This window comes from Saitoella complicata, assembly GCF_001661265.1.
Source record: "Saitoella complicata NRRL Y-17804 unplaced genomic scaffold SAICOscaffold_4, whole genome shotgun sequence".
Taxonomy (NCBI): Eukaryota; Fungi; Ascomycota; class Saitoellomycetes; order Saitoellales; family Saitoellaceae; genus Saitoella; species Saitoella complicata.
In genome coordinates, this window is record NW_017566995.1 from 427180 (window position 1) to 451420 (window position 24241).

The 24241-nt window shown below is 51.9% G+C and overlaps 14 protein-coding genes across 14 annotated transcripts; 5 read left to right on the forward strand and 9 right to left on the reverse strand.

Moving 5' to 3' along the window:
- Positions 1–248: 248 nt before the first annotated feature.
- Positions 249–3714, reverse strand: SAICODRAFT_5691 (DNA polymerase gamma; the record flags this gene model as incomplete). Its single annotated transcript, XM_019169494.1, has 3 exons — positions 249–758; positions 816–3502; positions 3552–3714. The coding sequence occupies 3 exons, from the start codon at positions 3712–3714 to the stop codon at positions 249–251; spliced, it is 3360 nt and encodes a 1119-aa protein (XP_019026196.1).
- Positions 3715–4108: 394 nt separating this feature from the next.
- Positions 4109–4974, forward strand: SAICODRAFT_76986 (triosephosphate isomerase). Its single transcript, XM_019171044.1, has 2 exons — positions 4109–4251; positions 4305–4974. Exons 1-2 carry the CDS (start codon positions 4143–4145, stop codon positions 4937–4939), a joined length of 744 nt encoding a protein of 247 aa, XP_019026197.1. The 5' UTR covers positions 4109–4142; the 3' UTR covers positions 4940–4974.
- A 35-nt stretch (positions 4975–5009) lies between these two features.
- On the reverse strand, positions 5010–6756 carry SAICODRAFT_89261 (uncharacterized protein). The gene has a single exon (XM_019171624.1). It carries the CDS (start codon positions 6725–6727, stop codon positions 5114–5116), a length of 1614 nt encoding a protein of 537 aa, XP_019026198.1. The 5' UTR covers positions 6728–6756; the 3' UTR covers positions 5010–5113.
- A 458-nt stretch (positions 6757–7214) lies between these two features.
- SAICODRAFT_53519 (uncharacterized protein) lies at positions 7215–8536 on the forward strand (the record flags this gene model as incomplete). The annotated part of the gene is made up of 3 exons (XM_019169217.1): positions 7215–7502; positions 7560–7774; positions 7825–8536. The coding sequence occupies 3 exons, from the start codon at positions 7215–7217 to the stop codon at positions 8534–8536; spliced, it is 1215 nt and encodes a 404-aa protein (XP_019026199.1).
- Positions 8537–8962: 426 nt separating this feature from the next.
- SAICODRAFT_5695 (uncharacterized protein) lies at positions 8963–9534 on the reverse strand (the record flags this gene model as incomplete). The annotated part of the gene is made up of 3 exons (XM_019169497.1): positions 8963–9194; positions 9253–9377; positions 9430–9534. 3 exons carry the CDS (start codon positions 9532–9534, stop codon positions 8963–8965), a joined length of 462 nt encoding a protein of 153 aa, XP_019026200.1.
- A 62-nt stretch (positions 9535–9596) lies between these two features.
- Positions 9597–10550, reverse strand: SAICODRAFT_199345 (uncharacterized protein). Its single transcript, XM_019166180.1, has one exon. It carries the CDS (start codon positions 10277–10279, stop codon positions 9689–9691), a length of 591 nt encoding a protein of 196 aa, XP_019026201.1. The 5' UTR covers positions 10280–10550; the 3' UTR covers positions 9597–9688.
- A 267-nt stretch (positions 10551–10817) lies between these two features.
- On the reverse strand, positions 10818–12194 carry SAICODRAFT_5697 (uncharacterized protein; the record flags this gene model as incomplete). Its single annotated transcript, XM_019169498.1, has 2 exons — positions 10818–12057; positions 12118–12194. 2 exons carry the CDS (start codon positions 12192–12194, stop codon positions 10818–10820), a joined length of 1317 nt encoding a protein of 438 aa, XP_019026202.1.
- A 422-nt stretch (positions 12195–12616) lies between these two features.
- Positions 12617–14420, forward strand: SAICODRAFT_17498 (uncharacterized protein). Its single transcript, XM_019165811.1, has one exon. It carries the CDS (start codon positions 12679–12681, stop codon positions 13957–13959), a length of 1281 nt encoding a protein of 426 aa, XP_019026203.1. The 5' UTR covers positions 12617–12678; the 3' UTR covers positions 13960–14420.
- An 848-nt stretch (positions 14421–15268) lies between these two features.
- Positions 15269–15550, reverse strand: SAICODRAFT_5699 (uncharacterized protein; the record flags this gene model as incomplete). Its single annotated transcript, XM_019169500.1, has 3 exons — positions 15269–15302; positions 15361–15444; positions 15504–15550. The coding sequence occupies 3 exons, from the start codon at positions 15548–15550 to the stop codon at positions 15269–15271; spliced, it is 165 nt and encodes a 54-aa protein (XP_019026204.1).
- Positions 15551–16389: 839 nt separating this feature from the next.
- On the reverse strand, positions 16390–18117 carry SAICODRAFT_33719 (ClpP/crotonase; the record flags this gene model as incomplete). The annotated part of the gene is made up of 5 exons (XM_019168312.1): positions 16390–17408; positions 17467–17604; positions 17661–17742; positions 17799–17912; positions 18064–18117. The coding sequence occupies 5 exons, from the start codon at positions 18115–18117 to the stop codon at positions 16390–16392; spliced, it is 1407 nt and encodes a 468-aa protein (XP_019026205.1).
- A 315-nt stretch (positions 18118–18432) lies between these two features.
- Positions 18433–19501, forward strand: SAICODRAFT_29259 (ribosomal protein L4). The gene has a single exon (XM_019167360.1). It carries the CDS (start codon positions 18445–18447, stop codon positions 19258–19260), a length of 816 nt encoding a protein of 271 aa, XP_019026206.1. The 5' UTR covers positions 18433–18444; the 3' UTR covers positions 19261–19501.
- SAICODRAFT_5702 (PEBP-like protein) lies at positions 19472–20680 on the reverse strand (the record flags this gene model as incomplete). The annotated part of the gene is made up of 1 exon (XM_019169502.1): positions 19472–20680. One exon carries the CDS (start codon positions 20678–20680, stop codon positions 19472–19474), a length of 1209 nt encoding a protein of 402 aa, XP_019026207.1.
- A 306-nt stretch (positions 20681–20986) lies between these two features.
- SAICODRAFT_17503 (histone deposition protein Asf1) lies at positions 20987–22123 on the forward strand. Its single transcript, XM_019165812.1, has 3 exons — positions 20987–21192; positions 21250–21683; positions 21735–22123. Exons 1-3 carry the CDS (start codon positions 21087–21089, stop codon positions 21996–21998), a joined length of 804 nt encoding a protein of 267 aa, XP_019026208.1. The 5' UTR covers positions 20987–21086; the 3' UTR covers positions 21999–22123.
- Positions 22115–24169, reverse strand: SAICODRAFT_69716 (putative vacuolar protein 8). The gene is made up of 3 exons (XM_019170499.1): positions 24008–24169; positions 23917–23954; positions 22115–23862 (listed from the first exon to the last, which is right to left on the reverse strand). The coding sequence occupies exons 1-3, from the start codon at positions 24042–24044 to the stop codon at positions 22240–22242; spliced, it is 1698 nt and encodes a 565-aa protein (XP_019026209.1). The 5' UTR covers positions 24045–24169; the 3' UTR covers positions 22115–22239.
- Between the last annotated feature and the right edge of the window lie 72 nt (positions 24170–24241).

Here is a 24241-nt window from a genome sequence, read left to right on the forward strand (position 1 = left end):
TAGGCACCTTCAGTATATGCTATTAACGCCTGCCATGATTTTCACGAGTCCGGCGCAATAGATAGTCTTCCAAGCGTTTCCAGATACTCCTGGTCCTATGCAGCACTTGCGACCAGGTTATACTTCTCCATTACTTCTCCCTTGACCCTTCCTCTTGCTCGAGTAGCTCCGCTTCACATGATCGAACGCCTGCAGCGTAGCTTCCTAGTGCGGAACTCACCGGGGAATATATGCTGAGATAGCTATCCTCAGTACCTACGCCCATTGTTCCTACCGTACTCACCGCGTTCTTCGTACCCACGGCATGCACTAGCACTATACCCATCGTTCCTACCGTAGCTGTTGCGCCTATTGTATCCATTGTACCCTTCCCGGCTATCGGGATCATCATTTCCATCACGCCCAGGAGATCTGGTCGCTTTCGCCTGACCAGAGCGTTGTGCGGGTCCTTTAGGATGGAGAGCTTGGCGCAACTCGGTTTCGGTTTTTGCAACTTGCGCCTTGAGTAAACCAAGATCGAGAGCGTTATTGAGGCTCTCGAACACAGGTTGGCGTGGAGTATACGCCTGTTTCTCAGGATTGATAGGAACCTTCGGGACATCTCTTGGATCGAGTTGATTTACTTTATGTAAGAGTTGTTCGATGTTCAAACTTTCCCCTGGAGCAATGGCTTCCGGATGGGACGGTGTTACGCACGACAAATCGACTTCCTTGCGAAGAACGTGATCAATGTCAACTGCAGAGAAGAAAGCGACGGACTAATTTTCGAGTGGGTTAGTTTGACAAACTCGCAGACACCGATCGTTATGACTAACCTGCGGTAAATCATGAATTCCAAGTTGCTCACTAAACATAGCGCGAACCCACAGATTCGAGACCTGCATAGCGAAAGAAGCACGGTATCTGTCTTCGTCAGAGACAAGGTAACGGATCTCATCGTGTACTGTCAAGCACAACCTTGCGTCAATGTTGTGCCGCTTAATGAGATACTCCATCGCGACGATCAGCAAATGCAGGTAATCTACACCAGATGACTGGATGGCCCAGTTGATTCTCGACGTCATAAAGCCATTAGCGCCAAGATATTGCTTCAAAAGCGCCTCCGTAATGGCACATCCCAATACTGGCGTCCTTGGCGTATCCAACTCGGCAACCTCTTCGAGCCTGTTGAACACGAAACTTTCTGTACCGCCGCGCCAGAAAGTGCCACGCTCTTTGGTACGCGTTTTAACGCCCTTCGTAGCCTTATACAACTCTTCGGCAACCTTTTTTGCATGCACTTCAGTAACGCTAGGGTTGAATTGCTGAAGCAACTGGATCGCAAACTTCAAACCAGCGCCATAGATACGCCCATAATTGAAAATCTTAGCTTCATTTCGCGAGATGCCCAAGATGTTGGCAGTCTTGGAATGCAGATCTGTACCCGCAGCTTTCGTGCCTTCAAGCGTCATCCAGCCCAAGGCTGTCGCACCATGCATGCCAAACTGAGCATCTCCGATCAAACTTGCAATCCACAACTCTTCCGAGTCCACATCGGCGCCCACAAACATGTAACCTGGTGGGGCGCGAACCATCGCCTTGAGCTCCGACCCAACACGGTTTTTCTTCGCATTAGATGCAGTCAACCACGTCCGCTCCACAGCTCGACGAGTAATGGTACCCATGGGAATAATTTGAGGGAGAATCACACCAGACTCAGGAGTTAGGCCAAGCTCAGCATCGTCCGCCCATACGACCATCTGGGTCATGATGCGTTCACGAGCTGAAATCCAGTATGAACAGGCTGCATTCATATCCAGCGCTTCCCGAGCATACTCGAACTCCGATCGTAACAAACCATCTTCGAAAGCCTTCAGGTAGGACTTTCCTAACGGGTTAGAGCACCGGGCACTCGGGCCGTCCTTGTGAGGTACTTTGAAATACACACCATCCGTGTCCTCCTGGATGGGCAACTTAGGCTCGTCAGTCATATCACACTTGACAAGGTGTTTAGCTTTATAAAGCTCAACCTTTGCAGGATCCGTGACGCGGAATGTCCACCGATACTTGTCTGACCATACCAGGGGATGCCCTTCCCAGGACAGTCGCAACAGCAGCGGCGCAACTCGCGTCCGAACTGTGAGGTTTATTGGCTTGGTTGCGGACGCGAAAAGACCTTTGTACCAGGCTGGCATACCAGGCATCTTCTGCCGTGCCGAGGGTACAGGCGCAGCGTTCTTGCCTTTTCCTTTAACCATCCGAATCTCCTGACCAGACCAATCAAGTTGCTTCAGCCAAGGATCGTTCTCGTACTTTTCAGGTTCGCCCTTGATCCCTAACGCCTTTTCAGCGAGCGAGATTAGACGCTCCTGGACAGCGTCTGACAACTTACGATACGTCGCTTCCGCTGTCTCGATGTACTTCTTCCACGACCGATCCACAGGGAGATACATGGAACTCATGCGGATCATCGCTGCGAAGGTCACGGGGTGCGGACATTTCGTCAAAAAGGTTGGCAAGGTCTTACTGTACACCGTATGCGTGATTTCGACATCACCAGCACAGTAATTCATGAGGGTTTCAAAGTTATTCATGACCCCCTCTCGGTCGAGCTCACCAAACTGGTCACGGACAGTCTTGTCAACTTCGATATCACAATGAAACTTGGCGACATCCCTAAGACTATTGATTGAACTTTTTTGCATCCAATCTTCTTCTTCAACGCCACCCTCGAGAGTGATATCCTCCAAAAGTTGAGCGAATTCAGCGTTCGTTTTATCCCCGTATTGCTCGATTATGTCTTGCTTCTTCTCCATGAGCTTCTTGTGTTTCATCCACGATGGTCTTTGCTGGGAAGTCATTCCGTTGGTAGTGATGTGCAGCGACATAGTATCGATGAAACCCGTTTTAGTCCCTCGAATGTGGTATTCCTCCTTGATCTTTTGGCGGTCGAAATTGATGTTGTGCCCAACAATGACTCTTTCACCAATGTTGCCCATGGGAATGAGTTGTCGGTCATTTTCGGTTTCCTTCAATAACCAGGGTGAAAGCCATCCATACCAAGCTTCAGTAGATGCTGCACAAGCCATGATGGCAAACGGAGATTCTTTGTAAAGAACTTCCACATCAAAGACAAGGCACTTTTCTTGCGGGTACTCGACTGCTTCCGTGGTGCCGTCTGGGTTATGTCGAGTCCACCCTGATCTCCTCAACCACGCACCAGGGGAGGGTTTTGGCGGCAAGGCCTTGGAGGCGAAGTCTTTGGACAATCTTAACCATGGTTCTGCAAGCTCAGCTCCCAACTTGTGGAAATGCTCGTCTAGTGAATTTCCGACTAGTGGGGGCAAATCAATGGAGATTTCTGGTTGGCGTTCGGTGTTCTTGCCGAGGAGTTCGTGCTGGCGGAGGTGAGTCTTGGATAGCTCGACAAGATCTTGTGGTGGAGCTGTGAACTTTTTGGTGAAGACCTGAGAATGGAGGTGAGGAGCAAGTTGCTGTACACCCACGGGGTTGAGACGGAGCGCTGTACCCAGACATCAGCATGGTTACGTCTCTCCAGTTCCAAGACATACGTTGTGGCTCCTTCACATCGTCATCTGCATGTGCTACCGCCAACGAATACCCTCGTATTGAACCGCTGAACAATGGTGTCGATACTCTCCATAATGCACCACCTTTCGAGAGCCGTGTGACCGGGTACGCTGGAAGGCGACTATGGATGGAAGCAAAGCGCATAACTCAAAGCGCCTATTGCGCTTCAATGCTGCCAGCGCTGATGCTTGTTGAAGGCGTGGAAGGCTGTGAGAACGGAAAGATTCAGGAATGGCTGGAACGTTTCACCGGGACAAGACTTTTCATACGGAAACGAGCGGGTTACGCAACCTTATGCGTCTTCTGCATGCACTCATCGAGCAGCGAAATAGAGACAGTGACCATTCACAGAGACTTGCATTTACAGCGGTGAATGCCCCTGTTGAGCAGACTTTCGCTACAGGGTATTACCATGAAAAGAGCCATTGTCATCTTGTATACTGGCTGCTCAGCCGCGTTCACTTGTTCATTCCGCGCAGGCGCCGGCACGTGCACGTACAGCTGCTACTCAGCCGGCGCATCTTGACCTCAACGCACACATCTTCACACACACACACACAATCATATACAAAATGGCCAGGCAATTCTTCGTCGGTGGTAACTTCAAGATGAACGGCACTTTGTCGTCCATCAAGTCCATTGTCTCTGCTTTGAACGACGCCAAGCTTGACTCCAACACCGGTAAGCTAAGCCCCATTCAATTTGATTGAATTCTCACTGATCAACTTCCGCAGAGGTCGTCATCGCTCCTCCTTCCCTCTACCTCATCCCTACCCGCGACCACCTCCGTAAGGACGTCGAGGTTGCCGCCCAGAACGTCTATGACAAGCCCTCCGGTGCCTTCACCGGTGAGATCGCCGTCGACCAGCTCAAGGATGCCAACGTCAACTGGGCCATCCTGGGTCACTCCGAGCGTCGCACCTTGATGGGCGAGACCGACGAGTTCGTCGCCTCCAAGACTGCTCACGCTACCGACTCCGGTATCAAGGTCATCTTCTGTTGTGGCGAGTCCCTCGAGGAGCGTGAGGCCAACCAGACCGTCGACGTCGTCACCCGTCAGATCGCCGCTGTTACCAAGCAGACCAAGAACTGGGATCAGATCGTCATCGCCTACGAGCCCATCTGGGCCATCGGTACCGGTAAGGTCGCTACCTCCGAGCAGGCTCAGGAGGTCCACGCCGCCATCCGCGAGTGGTTGAAGAAGAACGTTTCTGAGGAGGTTGCTGAGAAGGTCCGCGTCATCTACGGTGGATCCGTCTCTGCTAAGAACTGCAAGGAGTTGGCTCAGTGCGCTGACATTGACGGTTTCTTGGTCGGTGGTGCTTCCTTGAAGCCCGAGTTCGCCGACATCATCAACGCTAAGATCTAAGTTGGTCCTCGTGCAATCTGATGATTGTATACTATAAAACCTCTTGAGGGAGATAAGATAAGAGAAAGATAGGGTTATACGATATCTTGCTGGGTGTAAAATGCTGTCTATTCATTTTCGGGGGGTATGCTACGCCCTACTCCTACAACTCCGCTCTCGGTCCAGATGATTCGCCTACTTCCCCCCACGCGTGTACCCCTTGTCCGGCGCACCGCGTCCCAAACCGTACTTGTCACAACAAGCAAACACATCACCGATGTTCTCAACATTCGGTCCGTGCAAAACAACTGTAGGCCTTCCACTGCCCTCACCAACGTTCACGACCGCACCCTTCATCACTCTCTGCGCGACACGCGTGATGTCATCCACACTCAACGCAGATATACTTTCGCACATCTCCTGTACACCAACCTTGCGTCCATGAACCTGCACCTGACGACCAAGGTCCTCAACCTGGATCATCCTAGACTCCAGGTTCATCAGCAGCGAAGAACGGAGCTGTCTCTTAGCATTATCAACCTCCAGTTGGGTGATTCCTCCGGCTCCAGAGTGCATCGTCAATGCCAGCTCTTGGCAGATGACTTCCGCAACAACATTAGCAGCACGGTGTTCAACACTAGCCGAAACACCAAAAAGCCCAGAATCACTGTAAGAGTGGTTAAACGACATGAATGAGTCGATCCATCTGTAACGGTTCAATACTTTCGTGAATGCGCGCGCAAACATTCCCTTTCCAGGTCCACCAGCGCTGAAAGATGATCCACTACCGATGATGAGCTGTAGCACGGCCAAAGCGTACACATCTGGGTCACTAATGGGCAGACCTTCGAAAGCGATGAAACAATGCGTGTAATCGGGTACTTTGGCTGTCGTTGGCAGGACTATGGAGCCTCCGGTGTAATGCGCAGGAGTGCTGATCAAAGGCGGCTGCCCGCCGGATCCCGCAAAGAGTGATTTGAAGATCCCGTCAAGAGTTCCTGTAGAGACTGCAGACTCGCCAGGCGTGGCGGATTTCCAGTCGCCAAAGTGCCTCTCCACTATCCGTAGTGCCTCTTCGTGAGCAACACCGGCAAACGCGACCACAGTCCGTTCGGGCTGGTAAAACGCGTTGCGGTACTGCTTCATCACATCCGAGTTGATCAGGGGCAATCTCTCTGCTGGGCACAGCAATGCATTTCCGAGAGTATTATCACGGAAAGCAGCCATATGCGCCAGTTCAGGCAAGATCATATCCGGCTTTCCCCAGATCTGCTCAATCTCGTATTCAGCGGTCAGCTTCTGCGTTTCGACTTCGTCTTCGGTAATTTGGGGATTGATTATAGTATCCGCGAGAACCTCCGTCATCCTCTCGATGTCCTGGTTAAACGCCGCAGCTTGGTACATGACGGCTTCTCGCGAGGATGAACACATGTAAGTGCCACCCATCTCCTGGAGAACGCCCTGCATATCATCAATCGAGCGCGTCTTTGTGCTCTTGAATGCCAATCGATCCATAATGTGACTGCATCCGCTCAACTCTGGCGGTTCAAATCGCGATCCGCCCTCCACATAAACACCAACAGCCGCGAAATGTCCGGGAAGAGCCTCCGTGGCTACTCGCAATCCATTTGGCAGCCTTGTAATCTGATCAAGCTCTGCAGGATCCCGTTGACCCGCTGCCAATCCTGACGATCTCCGCAGCGACGGCAGTGTCGAGACGGTCCGTAGAGGAGCAAGAGGACGGCGCAGAGCTGTCGAGAATGCCCTGACACCCCCTGCTGAGTTCAGGCGTCGTCCCAATGGCAGCATTTATTCACGGTGAACTTTTTGTCTGCTCCTTCAGTCCTGCTGGTTGCATTATTGCATTGCGTTGCGTTTTGGCTGCAGTCTGCTGCGGCCTCCTGAATCACCGTTGCGGCTCGAATCTGGCCGTGGCTGCGAGTGAGCGTTGACTGCCGCAAGCTTAAGATTGCCACAACAATTGCCAAGTACACCTTGACCCCCCAAGAAGACAAGCATTTATACCCGGAAATATTCCAACCAATCGACTAGGTCAACAGCTGCTGTCCTCTAAATACACATGTCCCGCGGTGATCCTCAGCGTCCTCGGCCAGAGCGTTCAGGTTCAGGTTTGTTCAGCCGACGACCACTGCTCTCACTTGGCTCTTTTACGGGTTCATTCTCGACTTCTCCCAGCAACAGTACCTCACATATGCTTCCTCCACAACAGCCAGCTTCTTCAAACCGTAACCGGTCCGACTCTGCGTCATCGACAACGCGACCTGTCAATGAAACCATGTCTGCCGTGACGACTTCCAGCACGAATGTTCCAGCAACCTCTGCGGCCACAGCGCTGTCAAGTAATACGGGAGACATGCCAAGTATCAGGCTCGTTCCGCATGTCGACCACTCTGGCCGACATTCGCTTCAATTTGAGCCAATCGAGCGCTCAGTGAACGATAAGACCATCATCAAGGTCGGGCGCTTCACAGACAAGCAAAACTCCGTCTGCGAAACCCTTATCACCTTCAAATCGAAGGTAGTAAGTCGAAGTCATGCCCATATCTGGTGTGAGGGTGGACAGGTAAGGACTGACGTCATACGTTGACTGTGTGCATTTACTGACAATATGGTTGTGTAGTGGTTTGTGAAGGATATCAAGTCGTCTTCCGGTACTTTCTTGAATCATATCCGCCTTTCGCCACCGAACACAGAGTCAAGGCCGTTCCCGCTCAAGGACGGTGATGTGCTGCAGCTTGGAATTGACTTCCGTGGTGGTACGGAGGAGGTTTACAGGTGTGTGAAAGCGCGCGTGGAGGTGAATAAGTCATGGCAGAGGACTTTGAATCAGTTCGAGTAAGTCTATTGACATGGGACATCGGGTGTAAATGCTAACGATCGTACAGTGTCGCTGCCCATAAGCACATTCGCAATCTCGCGGCTGGCAAGCCCATCGCTGATAGCGATAATGCTTCTCTCAACAGCTCTGAATGCTGCATTTGTCTATTCCCCATCGCGCCATGCCAGGCATTATTTGTTGCGCCTTGCTCGCACGTCTGGCATTTCAAGTGTATCAGACCGATGTTAATCCAAGCACACCCCAATTTCCTGTGTCCACTATGCCGACAATACGCAGATCTTGAAGCAACCGTGGAGAAAGAGCTTGACGAAGTCTGGGCTGACGTGATCAAATCTTCCGACCCCAAGACGCCGAAAGGAGAGATCCCAGAGCCGTTAATGCAACCAATCGCTGCTGCTATCGGATCACAAAACCCAACGAGTGGACTTACGCAAGCTATCGACAGCATGAATGCGGAAGAAGCGGAAGATACCCAGATTACCGAGCCCACCGATTCGGCTACAGCCGCGATCAACATGTCCGATGATGTCGCCAGCGGTTCCGGTGGATCTGACAACGACAGCCTATCCGCAATCATGGGCGCTGTTCCCATCCCTGTTAATAGACGTCTGCGTGCATTGACCGAAAACGGTGTCGACGGCAACACGCCAAGGATCGATTCCGGACCCTTCGTGTTTGATGAGACATCGGCTAGGCAGGATGGAAACAGCGTCGTTACCTCCGATGTTGCGCAGGCGCAAGGTGGGAACCAGGCTTAGAGTTTCGTAGTTTGAAGGATCGGGGGCGGGGAGTGAGGTGTTGGGGACATGGCTATTGATACTGTCATTCGGGTTTGGAGTTAGGATATACCACACCTCTGGACTGTTTGCATGTCTAGCATGAGTAGCAAATCGTTTATTATGCTATAGATCGCATTTGACATCTAGATGATTTTGCGCTCGTGGTCGTACTTGTCGAGCCGACCTCCCTCGTTCTCTGGCTCGACATGAGTCAAAGTCAACCCTCCCAGGGCTGACATACCCTCTCCCGATCTAATCCGTGGGCATTCATGAGCTTTCTCCCAGAGGTCAACTGGCCTATGGCCACGTGACGGGAATACTTCGCCGGATGTACCGATGTACTGGGGGCTCAGTTGTCAATGCGCCTTTTCGTGCATCTTCCACATATCTCTTCCATCCTCCATTTCACTTCGCGCCTGAAGGCACGTAAATGCCATTCTCTTTTGCTTCCTGCGGCTTTCTGGCCTGCTCGATCTTTACCTCTGTCGTGGGCTCCTGTTTCTCGTCAACTTGTTTCCTCGCTTCCTCTTGTTCCTTCAAGACAGCTCTCATCAACCCTTCCACCCTTTCCCTTAGCTCTTTAGACCCCATTACTCGATCTTCAGTCTTTTTCTTCAAGTCGGGGTAGGCTTCAGTCCTGGCACGGCATTTGTGTTAGATATGCACGTGGGCAAGTCACGACGTCGTTGACTTACCTCTCGACGGCCGTACCAAGCAGGTTAGTCGCCTTTGTCCTATCTTTCGCCAGGATGGATTCATCTCGGGTGATCTCGGCTTCGACAATGTCTTTGATACGGGCGAGGAACGCGTTGCCATCATCCTGCCATGGCTGTAAGTACGCGTTTTCACTGATGAACACCGAAAGGCCGTACCCCTTCACGGAAGTTTGCGAGTAGCTCCTTGCGAAGAGCGTCAAAATGACCTTGCCGCTTGAATGCTGTTACAAGATCCGCAGTCTTTTTATCAGTCGAGCTCATGGCGATTCTATTTATCGAGTTTACGTATGTCGCGGTTGTTATGGAACTTCCCGAATCTGGAGTTGCGAACGCATGGGCCCTGCAACGTAGACACCCGAGCAACGATTGTCAATTATAATACAAGAAGAAGCCGAGCTATTTCGAAAATATATGCTTAGTCTGCAAGTTGTAACTTTGCGACACCCTTCTTCAGATTCTCCTCAATCTTCTTCTGAAACCTCAGCTTATAATCACGACCGGTGATCGTTGGCTTCGTGGGTGGGACTTTCGTAACCTTAGTAACAGTAGGGCTTGCCGCTGTTGAAGTTTTCTTCACTCCCAATGGAGTCCATGCGTTATTCCTCCGGTCTTTTCTGTTGTAACCCTTGTGGGGCACTCCCAAAAGACCCTCAACGCGCTTCTGTCCCGTCCAGCACGGAACCCATGGACGCTTGAGCTCCTGCTTGGTCGGTGGCGTGAGCATTATGTGAGGAAGCTTGTCATGTGCGGAGACGCCGATGACGATCGGCGCGCAGCGAAACGTTGTGTTCCTCACCATCTCAGTCTCGAGGAGGACCTGTCCACAAGCCTCCCATTCACCACGCTCGAGACCCATAATCCTGGGCGCGAAGTGTTGAATTGCCACGGCGTTTTCAACCTCGTAAATGTTGAGTGATACTTCAAAGTTCGGGATCGTTTTCAGACGACGATCGTCTTGGCTGAGCGGTAAGGCAGAGGTTGCGGCAACCCGACGCCGGGTGGTCATATTGAAGCTGAGAGCGAGGAATGAGGTGTAAGCGGATAGGACGAGTAGGAAAATTCTCCGATGGCTATTGGATGCAACACCAGAGTTGTACGTGGTGTGAGTTGGGGCTCGTATCAGCAGAGTGCAGCAGATGAGGTTTGGAGAGAAACAGACGACTTGGCAAACAAACCACAGACTTTATAGCACATTCTGAAAGAGCAGCAACTGACGTCAGGAGATCGAAGCAAGCTTCTCAACATCCGCAAGAGGCAGTTGACATGACTGAGGTGCCTCTCGGAACTAGCTTTAGCGCGTGAGAATGCCGCATTGGGAAGTGCCCACATTATGTTACGCAATATGTTTCTACTTTCAAACCGTCATTGAATGTAGGTAAATAGGATAAATCTTCACGGGATCATGATTGGTACATGAAGTCTAAGAAAGCCATACAGTAAGGAAAATGAACAAGATCATAACAATAGCATTATCAAGGGCATAATAGGTATAACATAGCACTCCAAAAATCGTACAACTCATGCATTACCAAATCACGACTCACTCACATCAACACAACATGCTGCCGACAATACTCAACCACGGCCACAACCTCCTCACACTCCTCCCCACTCTCACACCCAACCAACACCTCCCTCCCACTCACAAACCCAACCCTAACAACATTCCTCATCCCCACCATCTCTTCCTTGACAACCCCCACACTCTCGACCTCACTCAACAAATCCCACATACTCGCTGGTCCGAGGCTGGATTCGACCAGCAGTTTGCGGTCTCGAATTGTGAGCCAGCGGCGGCGCCAGAGGGGGGAGTTGGCCTGGACGTTGACGTAGCCGGCGATCAATTCCATTCCTTGCGCCTCCAAACGGGCCAAATGCTCCCATAGTCCGTATTTACCGCTTGTTGTGGGTCCGGGGCTGGTGGGCGTGAGGAATGTTGGGGACGCGGGCAGGGATTCCTGTTCGCGTTCCCGATCCCGCTCCATAGCGACACTGACGCAGCGTACGCCTTGGTTGACTCGTGCCATCCGATTCATCCATTTCGGACTCCTAGGTGGTACATCACCTCCTTCACTCTTTGAGCGTGCTCTCACCACCTCCGGGTCCGGCAGGACAACTTGAAGAGGTAAAGCAATCAACTTGTGCCCTTCCATCAACTTCTCCCGATCCGGATCCATCTGAAACCCACCATGCAAAGGATTTGAAGTCAACGGCGGACTAGGCGGTGCCGGAAACCCGATCAGCGGCTCAAACGGGAGCATCTGCTGCTCGTGCTCTTTCTCGGTGGCACTGGGGAGCAGCATCGGGAACGCACTTAACCGCACCGGATTCTGTGATGCCCATTCGGACCATGGCTGGTCCATATCAGCGTACCCTTCATCCCGTCTCCTCCTCCTCGTACTAGTCCTATGCACCAATTGTAAACTCTCGACTGATGCAGCACCTTCGTACGAACTTCCTACACTCCCAACAGAAACGCGTCGATCACGTCGGAGTGCGGACCAATCACCCACCTCTAAACAACTCGTCCAACCCCGGAAGGTCTCCAGCAATGTTTGCCAATGAACAGTGGTTCGTGCTCTTGTTACACCGCCCGCAGTCGGCTTGACATATTTGATTGCCAATACACTCGGCTCCGGGTCGAGCCGAGCGGTGGGCTGAGCAACGAAAGCGTAGAGAGCATCGGTCGACGGTGGGATAGGCGTGTTGACCAACCCATTCAATCCGGTACACCCACTCGACCACAACACCAAGGTCGAACGATTCGTATACGTCAATATCATCCTACGGATCAGCCGTCACATTAGCGCAGGCGATCAGTTGCTGGGGGTTAGCAACACAAACCAAGCATCAGAATCGCGGGTAGACACCCTCTCCCACGCATGGCTGACGCTCAAAGCACGCAAACCGTTCAAGGACATTGCCCGACTACGAGGATGAAGTCGAGGGTCTATGAGGATTGTACACGATTGATTACAGGGGAGACTTTCTATTTCTATCTCGGCGAGGGAGGGGATCCGTGTCAGCGGGCACTCAATAACCCGAAACCGCCCTCTCCTGTTCCTGACGGCCCTGCGTCCCTGCGTCACCTGGGAGAACCCGAAACCGCGTCACCTGGGAGAATCCGTTCCTGACGGTGTTCTGTTCCTGACGGTTGCCACTCTTAACAATTCGATGCCGCTTAGGTAAACATGCGATTGTGCCGCGCAGAGTCGGCGTGATGTCATGCCGCACACCGCTGCACACCCAGATCGAGGTGCAGCGCGACATCGCCCCCCCACGCGGCCCGTCAGGTGCGGCCCCGCGTGCTCACTGCTGGCGATCCGTGATTCCCCCCCCCCGTGCTCACTGCTGGATAAAAAGGTATTCCCCCCCCGTGCACTGCTGGATAAAAAGGGTTGCAACATGCCGTCCACTTTCACTCCGGGCTTCTTCTCCGCCGCTTTCACAGACCTCAATCCGTTCGACGCTTCGTTCGGTGGTGCCTCGGGTCGCAACTCGCCCTTCCCTCTCCCTGACTTTGCCCTCGGTGCTTCGGCTTCGCCCGTTCCACGCACCCTCGAAGGAGCTCTGACACTCCCTCCCATGAACTGGGCCTCCGCCGTCGAAAAGGACGGGATCATGGAAGAACAGGGTGCATACACGACCAGTGTTCACCTCCAGCACATCAACCCACACACCGGACAACCATCTCCGTCTCCCTCACCCACCACCGATATCCCGAATAATGCTCCTCCGTCTATCTTTAGTCAACCTTCGCCGTTGATGGGGGTGCCGCCTCAGCAGGTCATGCCGCCTATCGATCCGCGTATGCAGATTATGCCTCGTCCGTTTTCTGGGCAAGTCACTCCTCCGGAGGATATTACTACCAAGTCGGCTCCTGCTCCAAGGGGTAACAGCGCCCACGGAAGGAGCAAGAGTATGAGTGCGGCTACTACAAAGGCTACCCGTGGTGGTGGTGGAGCAAGGAAGAGGAAGGTTAGTGCTGTTGATGTAGCGGGCGAGGTCATGTTGCCACCTCTCTCCACCAAGAAACCCAAACTCATCTCGCCCGAAGACTCTTCTGCTCCCGCAGTGTCTCGCCGCGGCGGCCGCCGCCCAAAATCCACTCCAGACCAAAAAGAACCCTCACCCTCTCCCTCTCCCGAAGACTTTGACGACGCCGACCCCAACGACTTCTCCCGCCGCTCAAAATTCCTCGAACGCAACCGCCTCGCCGCGTCGAAATGCCGCCTCAAAAAGAAACAATGGGCAAACGACCTCGAAGCCACAGCTCGCCTCGCTTCCCAGCGATCCAGGCAATTGCAGGTCATGGCAGCACAGTTGAGGGAGGAGGTCTTGTTGTTGAAGGGGAGGTTGTTGGCGCATGAGGGGTGTGGGTGTGAGGCTATCAGGAGGTATTTGTCGAGGGAGGCGGAGATGTTGTCGCAGAGGCAAGGGTATGCCCCAAGCCATGGAGGACATGTGGGCGGTGTTGGGATGACGATGCCTGGTATTCAGATGGGACATGGACACAATCATGGTCATGGTCATGGTGAGGGGTTGAAGATGGAGCCGATGACGCCGGCTATGCCTACGATGCCGTCGCCGCATGCTCAGCCTGGGGCTGAAGTAGACGAGGGGATCACCGGAGCTGCAGGTGATGGGATGTTCTACGACGAACCCATCTCCGTCTCGGCTGCTTGATCAACAATCACGACCGCAGCAATGTACGACTATAATCATGGCACACGACACAGCACAAATATCAACAACACCTCACACACACCTTGGGCCTATATAATACACGCGGTTGGTCACGGGGTGTTTCTTGCTTTCTATTGGATATTGTTAATGGGTTCGCGTGTTATTTTCTTTGAGATCGGAGTCTGCTTTTTCCTGCTTTGCTATTTTTTGCGTGTTTACGAGTGCGGGGTGTTCACTTTCTGTTTTTTCTTTGCAGGTTATATTGTTAGTGGCAAGGTTACATACACGGGCATCTTGGCATGGAATTGGGTTATGGTTTTGCCTTTTGTTCTTTGAGCTTTACGACGTTGCAGTGCAGTGATGATGGAGAAGAAGAAAAGGATGATGGGCTGATGCCTTGGTTGCTCGTGTGAGAACCTGAAATTGCAAGTTTGAGATAGGCTAGGTTGAGGAATTATCACTTTGATTTGCGCGATAATGAGCTGGTGTTCATCCCCTCGTTGTTCGTCATGTCGTGTTGTAACTTTCGTCGATATTATTCTCTTTTGACGTTGTTCAGCGGTAGCGAAGCGAAACTGAGCGTGCGAGGACATTTACACTCAAGTTCACATTTCTACTCCACTTTTCTGTTTGAGGGTACTGCGGCATGAGTGCTATCAGAGTTTCCCACGGTATGTCACGCTGAGTTCGAAGACGAAAGGGTTATGTCGTCAAAAAACAATAAGTCAAAGGTCTAAAGACGTGAAACGTATATAGAACAGCGTACGTAGTCCACGCCTGCTGACGTTTCCACAGACTGCAGGTAATTATTCCATATCCATGAGCACGCCGAGCACATCGCGCGCAGCAAACGACCCTTGTTCATAGGTTGAAGACACCAGAGGATCAATTTGCTACCTACCGGTCCACCGAATGCTAGAGTCTCAGCCATATGTATTCATGTGTGGTTCTTAAGTTTTTTCGAACCCGGCAACTTTCGGCAGCCTTACTACGGGATCGAAGAGAAGTTTCAAGCTTGGAAGCTGCAGACCGCCATTGGATCCATAGTAATACCACCGAAGGCTGCAAGTTTCGAAGGCCAGTTCACAGAGGAGGAAGTTTGGACTGTCAGTTTTGGGTTTTGTGTTCACACTAACATAGGCCAGCTAAGCTAATGATCCCGAGGTATAAAAAATAGGTCCAGACCGACCAAACACTGAAAAGGGAAGACCAGAAACAAGCTACCAAAACCGCTAGTCAATCCATCGCTGCATTGACATTAGGAAATCAGCACCCTGATCCTTCTTCATACTCAAGGTTGTCCGCTCGCTTAAGCGATGGTGCAGGTGTAGGCAACAACGGCACTTAGAAGAGAACAGTTAGCTCGAAGGACTGGGTGAGAGTATGAGCGAGCAAGCTTACCGCTCAGAAGACTGAACAGAGCAGGTGTAGGCGACAACAGCGCGCTCGGAGCTCTGGACAGAGCAGGTGTAAGCAACAACGGCACTGAAAAAGATCAGTTAGTAAGAGAGAACCAAAGACTTTAGAATTGAGGAGTTGCTTACCGCTCGGAGGAGGCGAGGACGGGAGCAGAGAAGGTGCAGGCAGGCATTGTAGTAGTAGTAGTTGAGTTGGTCAGTGAGTGTGTTTGATGAGGTTGAAGAGACGGGGGAAACAGCCTCTTCTTATAGACAAATCTCGAGAGGATCTGTGCTAGAGCCCGACGAAGGCCAATGGACAAAGAAACCGTCGCTGTCGAGTCCACATGGTCCTTTGCGAAGTGCCAACTGCCTTGTTCTCAGGCGTAACGGAAGCCTTGCAGGCGCGTGGTAACAATACTAACCGCTCCACAATAGGCCTAAGCATATTGTTCTTGCCCTTTGTGATTCTACCGTTGAATCCCAAGCGACCGCTCAAAGCCAGATTTTCCTCGTCCACTTCCTTTACCGATTCATACCGACGACCGTTTCCAACCGGTCCATGTCTTTGTAACAGTGTGTACGATCGGGATGGCAGCACGTGGATACAATAGCAGTGACATCGCCTTCGAAATCACGGTATTGTTCTTATCTAGCCATGGCTGTACTTCTTACAACGTGGCTCCCTCCATCCCCGCCCCACGTTCAGCTTTATCGTAGTGAACAATAGCAGGCCATTACTTAAGGTCTGCAAGGCATTGTTCGGTTGCGATAAACCGAACGGGTCCCTGTAGTAGTCCTACATAATAACACTCGCGGACCGAGGTTTCGCCGCTTTGGATGGGGAACAATACCTAGCGGGGTATTGTCTACGCGCCCGTACCTGGAACGTACGACGGGGAAAATTGGTTTCTGCTCTGGAGATGAAGATCGAGAATACAAGAAAGGAACATTATCCATTCTAAAAATATGCCTGCCCATTCAGCAGGGATGCGGTATGCTACCGGTCTGCCTGTCGTACGACGCAGACATATCACTGCACCCACATCAAAGTCGACAGCTCACTCTCCCCAGCAGCCCTCAGCTTAGTCTTTCTCGCAAGGATATCCCTAACCTTCTCCGCCACACCGGCCCTGCCTCTCCTGTTCTGCACAAAGAAATCTACAACCTCCTCCGCCAACCAAGCGTTCACTCCACCATCACGGTGCATTCCCTCGATCAGCTGCTTAACCTCCACCTCGTTGGGCAAGTCCACCTGGTAGTGCTTCGCACGATGATGAGGCATACCCTTATACGGAATCCAGGAACGCGGTCGAGGCAATAACTCAAGCTCAGGGTCGTCCATTTTCACGTCGAAATACCAGTTCTGAATGTCCTGGTCGACATCTTCAATGTTTGCAGGCTGCCAATTTGGTCTGCCCCCCTCCTTCAACACCAACTTGGTCTCGACACCAGTAACGAAGTCCTCAGTCTGAACGAACCTCGAAGCAATGATGAACTCGCGCTTAAACGCTTCATCGATATCCCAGTTGCTACCCTCTCTCAGCTGCCTTAAAGTAACAGCCAGACTGCGAGGCGAACGCTCGCGGAGGAGCCTGATCGTCTCATGAGCCCAAGCAGTGTTCTCCTTCTCCAACGCTTTAATCACCTTGGTCACCGATTTGAAGTTGAAGCACCTGTCGATCGCCTTCCGAATGTCACCCGAAAGAGCGAACTGGTATCCCTTAGGCACCTCGCCAACGAAATCATCGATCGCCTCGCTGATCTGGCTCAAGTCCGACGTCTCGAGCTCGGCCAAACGAGTCTCCAACATCGGGAGACGCTCAGAAGGAACATAGTGCGTAGCAATACCAGCCATGACAACATCCCAGCCCCTGAGCTGCGCGCTGGTCATTCCAAGGTAGGTACCCAACTTTCCATCGAGACGGGACAAGAAGAAGGATGCACCGACGTCAGGGAAGAATCCGATAGTGGTTTCCGGCATAGCAAAGAGAGTTTTCTCGGTCGCGATACGGATAGGTGCGTGCATGGATAAACCGGCGCCTCCGCCCACTAAGTAAAAATCCGTCAGCTATGAACATCCTCAGATAAATGGGGCAAATCAACTTACTCGTGATACCATCCATGATGGCAACGTAAGGCTTGGTATATGATGCAATGAGGTGGTCGAGCTTGTATTCATCACCAAAGTATTCGGTGGCCTTCTTGAAACCCTCTGGCGTCCCGTCCTTGACATCCGAGGCAACGGCTGTAGAGATTCGTAAGCTGTCAGCCGAAAAGACGCCGTAACCTCGTGGGACTCACCTACAACATCACCGCCCGCGCAGAGGGCACGCCCAGCACCCTTCAAGACGATAACCTTGGCGAGATCGGACTTTTCCCATTCCTGCATAACTTGGTCAGACCTCTGATATATCGTATCTACGCTGCGCAAAATCTAACCTGCAACCGAGGAGTGATTTTTGAAACCATAGAGGCAGTGAGAGAGTTCAACTTCTTAGGTCTGTTGAGGATGATGGTACGGGTACCGAATTTGGATTCGAAAAGTACGTCATTCTGTTGAGATATGTCAAAACATGCCCAAGGACGAGCGAGCGGACAAGAACGTTACCTCAGCGAGCTGTTGCGATTCGGAGGCAGAGTTTGAGGCCATCTGTAAGATTGCGACGGTCAATTGAGATCTGAGAAACGATCAGACCGTATGTACCTTGATGCTCCCATTCAAGAACGCAGGGTTCGTGATCTTTGCTCGTAGAGGCATGGCGACCGGCCTGAAACGCAGAGCTGTTCTGGAGGCGAGCATGGTCTTCGGGAGACTCAACTGGAAGATACGCGGCGGGGTATTTCACCGGTGGGCTCAAGGTGCACCTTTGCGGGGCAGGCTCCGGCAAGGCACGTGCACCCTTCGCACGGTCGGCAGCTCATGAAGGAGAGGGTAATCGCTTGAAGTACTAGTAGTTTGACTTTCTTCTAATTGCGCTTCGCAGCTTCCGTTGTATCCTTCTCGACTCTTCACCCCCCGTGACCTACACCTGCATATCTCCGGACTTTCTTGTCGCGAAGGTCGAAATCATATACGACCACAAAAATGGCCAGTTCAACGAGAAGATCGGTTTTGAGCCTGGTATCAGAAGCAGCTTCATTTAAGAGGGTACCAGTGGTATGCCGACGAACTCTCGCCACCGTCGTCGAAGCCCACAAGCCCGTCATCAAGGCCGCTCCCCTCGAGGAATCAGTAGTTTTCGGAACTGTACACGCCTTCCCCTCTCTTGAACCTAAAGGGTTCCACGTCTTCTCTAACGAATTCTTGGGTCTTCCTACGCGAAAGGATATCCTTCACCGCGCTGTCATCTTCGAAGCAGACGGCAAACGTCAGGGAACAGCCAGTACCAAAAACAGAGCAGAAGTCAGTTACAGTGGAAGAAAGCTGCGCCCACAGAAGCACACCGGTCGTGCTCGTTTGGGTGACAGGGGTTCTGGTATGCTTCGTGGAGGAGGTCGTATTCACGGTCCTAAGCCCCGTGACTTTTCTACGGAGCTTCCTCAGAAGCTATACAACCTCGCTTTCCGTACTGCGCTCTCTACGCGGTATAGAATGGGTGAATTGACCATCGTCGACGGCACAGAGCTTCCGACATACAAAACCCGGGTCATGTCTAAGGTGTTGGCTGCAAACAATTGGGACAAGCCACATGGTGGAGCTTTGTTGGTTATTAGTAAGAAGACAGAGGACGTGGCCTATGTGGAAAGGGCAGCGGCGAACTTGGGTAAAGATTGCGAGGTGAAGGAAGTTGAGGATCTTGAGGTGACTGATTTGTTGAAATGGGGGCGTGTTGTGATTGAGGAGGAGGCTTTGCTTAGAATCCAGGAGCGGACCACTCAGAAGCTAGCCCCGCGGGCATGAGGTGAAGGAGGGTATTTATATGATAAGAGAGTTGCAAAAGCGCAGCGTGGAAGGCAATTGATGCCACTGAAATGCAACATTCTTTCCCCATTATGCCCAGGTTACGAGAACCACTCAAGGTACCTTTACCATTTGTACAAGAGCCTACAGATGCATCGTGACCTGCAGACAACCTTGTCCGTCCTTCCCTTCCCTGCCCAGTCCTCCATTCTTACGCCTTAATCCTCTTCAACTTAAGACCACCCAATCCGCCAGTCTCCTTCGCAATGCGCTCACTGACACCCTCGGTCCACTTAGCTCTCCAGAAGCTCGCACCAACAGGCTCCAACTCATGATCCTCAACAAACGTCCTGAGATCGAACTTGAACGTTCCACCAGGAATCTCATAACCCTCCATCTTGAGCTTCTCGGTAGGCTGGCGGAAAGCCAGCATAGTGTAACGATGGTATTTGATACCGTAGGTAGGGTGAGGAGGTATGAATTGGGCGTGCTCCGTTCCATGTGCTGCGTTGAACTCGGTGAAAGTAGGCGAGATCTTGACGTCGGAAACCGCCCAAAGCAAGGTAGTGTTATAGGTCTGGTCCTCGACATTGGGTGTATCAGGGTCAACCAGAAGAACCGTGTAAGTATTCTCACCATCCTCGAAAGGAACAATCTCAACTGCCGGAGGTGCGTTCGTACACTGGTCCAGTTCCACCCAGCTACCAGGTTCCACGATGTGACTTCCATTGAATCTCAAACGCAAGTCCACCACAGGCGTGATCGATGGGAGAGTATCGGGAACAACGAACATAGTCTCCAAACGCTGCATAAGAACCGGTAGAGGGCGGAACTCCCAATCTTGCTTGGCGAGGTATCGGAAAACGGGCTTGGACATGTCAACGTCGCCGTTTTCGTGTCGCCAGCGGAATTCTGGGCTATCGATGTCTCTTTGAACTTCAAAGTACTCAAGGTTCTTGCAATAACCGTCGAGGTTGTCCTTCCAAACTCGGCCCGGTCCCGTTTCGAACTGCTCGAATTTGTTGAGCTTTGCCGTGGCCAGCGTAATCTTTCTCTTCTCTTGCCTAATCTTTTCATTGATCACTTCTCTGTGGGCGTCGATGACCTTTAGAGCCTCGTCGTACGCTGGATTGACGCCTAATGGCGGATTGGGGTACTCGAGTCTTGGGTACGGTTTTGCGTATCTGGAAATCCTGTTTTTGTTGGCAGTACCAGCAGGGATAGGTGACGCCGGAGGAGCCTGATCGGCGGGATCGACGGTACCGATGGTGTCGGGGTCTCCGGGCGCTGGTCGTGCGTTGGGCTCAGTCGAGGAACTGTTCCATCTCACGGAAGTGCGGTATGCCTGTTGGCGGAAGAGGCGGGAGGGGGCAGCTGCTCGCAGAGCGGAGGCACAGGTCGATCTTGATATTGATGCCATGATCGTAACTGTCATGGTCCGAGATATACTTGGGTTGAGAGATCTGAACTTCGACGACTTTTTCTCGACTGTTGACCGCACCTGGAAATCTACCAACACCTTCCCCCAGTCACGAGTCAGGTGCAGCTGTCGATTCACCTGGATACACGAAAAGATTATAGCCTTTTGTAAAATAACTAATAGAATCGACTGGTAGAAGAGGGAAGACTCAAGGATGGTCTTCATCTCGCAAGAATGGCACCCGGTTCGCGTGCACACCCTTAATTACTGCCCGTCGCGCGTACATCGTCTAAACATTTCGCGTCGAAACACTCCAGATCCATCCGTCCAATTCCTTTCTTCACCAATTCCCGCGGTTGTAGATCTGTCAGCGACATAGATTCCTCACTCTGTTTTCCTCGTCGCCATGATTGTCAATATCCTCAACATCCAAGTTCTGAATAACCCGGCAAAGTTCTCTGCTCCATATGAGTTCGAAATTACTTTCGAGTGTCTGGAGCCTCTCAAGAATGGTACATCGTCCAATTGTCTTGGTTGAACCGCACTTTGTTAACCATGGACGCTTACAGACCTCGAGTGGAAGCTTACGTACGTCGGCTCTGCCACGTCCGACGCACACGACCAAGTCCTCGACTCCCTCCTTGTCGGCCCGATCCCCGTCGGTGTAAACAAGTTCGTCTTCACCGCCGACCCCCCGGACACCACCAAAATCCCCGCCGCCGACGCGATTGGTTGCACAGTTATCCTCCTCACCTGCTCATACGACGACCGTGAGTTCGTCCGTGTCGGTTACTACGTCAACAACGAATACGACGTCGAAGAATGGAAGGACCCCGAGAGCGGTAAGCGTCCAGACAAGGTGCAATGGGACCATGTTATTCGTGAAATTTTGGCGGATAAGCCGCGAGTAACGCGATTCAACATCAAATGGGATTCTGGAGATGAGTTGTTTGACTACCCACCAGAGCAGCCTGGTGCGGATGAAGTCGAAGCTGATGAGGAGGTACGGGGTGTTCATACTTTAAAATGTAGCAATGCTGACGAAATCGTACAGACATACGGTGCAGATGAAGCCGCCGAAGAGGAGGCCGACGAGGAGGAGGAGGAGGAGGCTGGTGCAGATGGCGAGGAGGGTGCTCCTGTTGCGGAAGCTGAAGTTGAGGGTGAGGAGGATTTGGAAGAAGACGACGACGAAGGAAGTGTTGATTTGGATGCCGAAGAGAACGATGACGTCCAGGAGGCAGCTGCTGAGGATACCGACATGACTGAGTCTACACCTGCCGATGGTGAGGTCAGCAAAGAGATGTCGAAGGCATAATGATGTTTTGGAGGTTGAAGGTGTGGTAAACGATATTGCTATATTAGGTAGACAGCGGCGGTAGGTGAGTGGGTACAACCGTTTAGTTATAGTATGGAACACAAAAGACAATAATTGGATTACGGAATACATATATTCCATATCGTATAACAAAGCCAAATACCGACAATACGCCTTCCAAAAGCAATAGAGAAGGCACAAAAACGTTCACACTGCTACTGTATCATAATCTTGCGAGTCATTATTCAAGCATCTCCACCGCCTTCCTCGCAAGTGCCACCAGCTCGCCCTCACCCTCGTCACCATCATCCTCCGGAACGTCACGTTGAGCCATGTCTTTGACAATCGCCACGATCTGAGTGCTTCTCCTGATCAAATCCACGAGATTATCATCTTCCGAATCCAACAACTGCAAAAGCGTCCACACGGCAATATGTTGGAAGGTAGTGTCCTCGCTAGCGAGGAATCTTCTGAGGTAGGCATGGAATCCACCCTCAGGTTCATCCCATGCCGCAATGAACGGCGAGTAATCTTCGACCTTCGAAGACAAGTTGCCCAACGCAGCAGCACTGTTACCCTGCACCTCAATCGAGGGCGAATCGGTCAGAGGTATCAAAACGTCACAGATGCCGAGAGAAAGAAGGTGACCCTTCAGCTCATCACTCAACGCAAGCACCGCCATGCATGCAGTCATCTCACTTTGCACGCTGATCGGCACGTCCAACACCAGTTGCTTGCACTTTTGCACCGCACCTGCCTCCACAATTGCCCTCTTATTCCTTTCCGAGCTGGCTGCGAGGTTGCGGAGGGTAGAGATGGCGTGGCACTGGATTTCCTCGTTATCAGCACCTCCGAGGAGGTTGACTAGTGGACGGAGGAAACCAGCGTCAATGATTGGTGATTCGTTGAGAGGGTGTATCGAGACATTGCGGATGCATGCCACTGAGGATAAGATGAGGGGAAGGTAGGAGGATTGGAGTAAACGGAGAAGTGGTGGAAGACCGGATGAGCGAACAATTTCCAGCTGATACTTCTCATCCGATGCAAGGTTTCTCAATGCAAGAGCAGCTTGGCACTGCACCTTGGGACTCGGTGAATCCAGAAGGTTCACCAAACTCTGGACCAACCTCGGCTCACCCTGCGCCAACTTCTTCCGGTTCACACCATCAACAGCAATATTACTCAAAGCAGTCGTGCAGTAATATTGAACATCCGAATCCATACTGCTCAGCAATGCTACCAACACAGGGATAGCACCCGCATTCACGAGCTGCTGACGATTCTCGTCAGAGTGCGTCATGTTAAGCAACGCACCCGTGGCATTCCGTTGCACTCTCATATCTTTGCTCTTCGCCAGTCTGGTGAGAGGTACCAAAGCACCCGACCGAGCGATTTTGGTCTTGTTCTCGTCGTGAGTTGCGAGGTTTGTGATACATCCAACAGCGTTGCACTGAACCTCCACATTTTGGGAAAGCATTTGTCTAATTAGAGGGTCGAGACCACCGAGGCGGACAATGAGAACTTTGTTTTCGGTGTTGACGGCGAGATTGCCAAGCGCTGCACTTGCCGCACGCTGGACCTCGACGTCCTGGCTTTGCAGGAGGAAGAGAATGGGTTCTAATGTATCGCGGTTCACTTCTTTGACATCTATGATTCCGGTTAGAGATGCCAAAGATGAGCTGTATTGCGTCATACTCTTCTCGGTAATTTCAGCGAAAGCCAATGCAGCACTTCGTTGAAGGTCGACATTGTCGGAGTATACAAGTGTGCTGAGTGCCCTCAAAGGTTCCTCACTGAAGAAGTCGGTATCACTTCTATTCTCAAGGTACGAAAGCAAGTCGGCGACGGCTTCGCGTTCATTCTCCTATACGCGCGGTCAGTCATCATGAGCAGAGAGCGCAAGAAACAAACAGCATACCTGCAACAGCGGCTCATAAAGACCGTCTTGCGAGCGGCCTGAGATAGAAGAGTCAGCATGCGTGCCAATGACGTTGACCGGCAGTACCCACCTCCACACCCACAGCAGTTAGAGCACCAGTTGCCCATCGAGAGTCGTTAAAAAGCTCCCTCTTGGTTTCGATAGGTTGACAAAGAGAATGAACAGGAACTCTCAACGAAACAGCGGCCAGACGGGCGTAAAATGGCGAAGTAGGGGGATTGTGATTTCAATTTCGGACCTTGTTTGCTCGGGACGTCGCGTGTGGGCGCAGGTCTGATGCAACGACACGTACGGCTGCACGGCT

Bases quoted from the DNA above. Each gene is read 5' to 3' on its own strand.
- SAICODRAFT_76986 (XM_019171044.1), top strand. From the start codon at position 4,143: ATGGCCAGGCAATTCTTCGTCGGTGGTAACTTCAAGATGAACGGCACT. The intron at 4,252-4,304 runs GTAAGCTAAGCC...CAACTTCCGCAG, and splicing joins CAAGCTTGACTCCAACACCG to AGGTCGTCATCGCTCCTCCT.
- SAICODRAFT_89261 (XM_019171624.1), bottom strand. From the start codon at position 6,727: ATGCTGCCATTGGGACGACGCCTGAACTCAGCAGGGGGTGTCAGGGCA.
- SAICODRAFT_199345 (XM_019166180.1), bottom strand. From the start codon at position 10,279: ATGACCACCCGGCGTCGGGTTGCCGCAACCTCTGCCTTACCGCTCAGC.
- SAICODRAFT_17498 (XM_019165811.1), top strand. From the start codon at position 12,679: ATGCCGTCCACTTTCACTCCGGGCTTCTTCTCCGCCGCTTTCACAGAC.
- SAICODRAFT_29259 (XM_019167360.1), top strand. From the start codon at position 18,445: ATGGCCAGTTCAACGAGAAGATCGGTTTTGAGCCTGGTATCAGAAGCA.
- SAICODRAFT_17503 (XM_019165812.1), top strand. From the start codon at position 21,087: ATGATTGTCAATATCCTCAACATCCAAGTTCTGAATAACCCGGCAAAG. The intron at 21,193-21,249 runs GTACATCGTCCA...GGACGCTTACAG, and splicing joins TCTGGAGCCTCTCAAGAATG to ACCTCGAGTGGAAGCTTACG. The intron at 21,684-21,734 runs GTACGGGGTGTT...GAAATCGTACAG, and splicing joins AAGTCGAAGCTGATGAGGAG to ACATACGGTGCAGATGAAGC.
- SAICODRAFT_69716 (XM_019170499.1), bottom strand. From the start codon at position 24,044: ATGGGCAACTGGTGCTCTAACTGCTGTGGGTGTGGAG. The intron at 23,955-24,007 runs GTGGGTACTGCC...CTTCTATCTCAG, and splicing joins TAACTGCTGTGGGTGTGGAG to GCCGCTCGCAAGACGGTCTT. The intron at 23,863-23,916 runs GTATGCTGTTTG...CCGCGCGTATAG, and splicing joins TTTATGAGCCGCTGTTGCAG to GAGAATGAACGCGAAGCCGT.